Raw genomic sequence first — 1,767 nt, forward strand, 5'->3', positions numbered from 1 at the left:
TCTTTGAAAACTGAGGCAGTAAAGATACCGGTCTATAGTTTGACACAATCTGTTTATCACCAGTTTTATATAGTGGGATCACTTTGGCAAATTTTTCAATTTAAATCACAGCTTGATGACCTCTGACGACTGGAAGCCTCCAGGAGACTGAACTATGTTTTCCAGAACATCAACCACTGAAATTAGAAATATGATAGAAATGGACTCATCCAAGTGTCAGAGCCGAGGTCTCGTTTTGTTCTGTCAGGTCATGAAGCCTCCACAGTTTAACTTTCTTCTTAGAGGTGGAACCAGAAGCATCCCAAACGTTAGTGAGACGATTATTTGATTCGATGATTCGGACGTCTCCCTCCTAATGTCTCCTCTGCAGGGTCAGATCTCTGACCTGTTTCTAGCTGCTGGGTTAGAAACACCACAGGGACTCTGGATGATCTGAAGCTCTGTGCTGCAAACGGTTCCTGACTCTCAGTTTGTGCCGACGAGCCTGAAACCTTGCTCGTGCTTTCAGACACCTGTGACCCCTGACAGAGCTGTGAACCCGTCCTTTAACCACATAGCGTGCTAGTACACAATGCCGAGAGCACCTGAGTTTCCTGAGCTTAGCGAAAGAGCGTTGTGTGACTTTCAGAAAGTTTTCCTTAAGCTGATGAGAGCTGTCTGTGTCTCAGTGTGAAGCAGGAGGTCCTGAAGGAGGTTCAGGGGATTCTGGTCTCCTATAAGGTCGTGCTGAGGATGGTCGCCTCAGGGTGAGTCTCATACTTCCTGCTGTTAACAGTGTGTGTATGTTCAGGTGTCTGGTGAGGGGTCAAAGGTCACTACAGGCCCTCTGCCTGACCTCACTTACAGCAGCTCAGGTGTGACGAGGCAGTGGTTTGAACACATTGTGAATACGAGCAACTGATGACACAGAACAACAAAAACAGCTTCAACGTCACCAACACCTTGGCCCCAAATAGCAGACAGGTCTGGCCCAGATCTGGTCTCAAGCCGGCACTGCTAGCTGACTTCTGGCATGGTAAGTGGTCTGTCATCCAGATGTGGGCCAGGCCTGGCTTAGACGGCACTGTCTATGTGATGGCATGCCACATCTGGCTCAATCTTGTTTTGGTCCATCTGGCCAGGCTCATAGAAAACAGGTCTGGCCTGGATCCGGCATCAAGCTGGCACTTCTGACTGACCGGTGTCACGGCAGAGTGTATGTCAACCAGATCTGGGCCACCAAAGGGCCGTCATTTTTTGCGGTATGTGGGCCATGTGTAAGAACATTGTGTGGGCCTGATCTGGGCCATACCAATTTTGCTATGTGGGGCTGTGACAGCCTCCTGGGTCAGCTGACCTGGACACCAGCCACACACCTCTATCATGTGCCAGGGTCATGAAACTCCATCTTTTCAAATCAGAGAGCCTGAAGTGTCACTGACCAATAGGAGCGCTCTCTCAGCCAGGGTCGTGCCCGCACGCTGCGCCTCATATCAGAGGGAAAATTAACCTCAAAGCAATCTGACGCTTTGTGTCTGTTCTCTCCTGCTGCCCTTCATTGACAGGATGGTGGGATCCAGGTAGGGTCACGCTCAGACACACTGTGTGTGCGTGTGTGTGTGTGTGTGTGTGTGTGTGTGTGTGTGTGTGTAAAACATCTGGACTCACAGCTGTGTCTGTGCTTTACAGTGAGGTGTCTCTGGAGGTTCCCTTCAGGCTCATGCATCCCAAACCTGAACCAGGTACAGATTTCTTTCAGCTTCCACAACACACACACACACACACACA

At 49.9% G+C, this 1,767-nt stretch overlaps 1 protein-coding gene across 1 annotated transcript in view; it reads left to right on the forward strand.

Annotated features, from left to right (window-relative positions):
- LOC102195939 (S-arrestin-like) overlaps positions 1-1,767 on the forward strand; it is a 13,131-nt gene that overhangs the window by 9,305 nt on the left and 2,059 nt on the right. Inside the window, exons 11-13 of the mRNA XM_005751620.1 lie at positions 669-746; positions 1,545-1,559; positions 1,669-1,721. Coding sequence (XP_005751677.1) covers positions 669-746; positions 1,545-1,559; positions 1,669-1,721 — 146 coding nt within the window. The remainder of the gene's footprint in view (positions 1-668; positions 747-1,544; positions 1,560-1,668; positions 1,722-1,767) is intronic.

Source organism: Pundamilia nyererei, unplaced genomic scaffold, assembly GCF_000239375.1.
Source record: "Pundamilia nyererei isolate P.nyererei 1_Seehausen unplaced genomic scaffold, PunNye1.0 scaffold00319, whole genome shotgun sequence".
In the NCBI taxonomy this organism is placed as follows: domain Eukaryota; kingdom Metazoa; phylum Chordata; class Actinopteri; order Cichliformes; family Cichlidae; genus Pundamilia; species Pundamilia nyererei.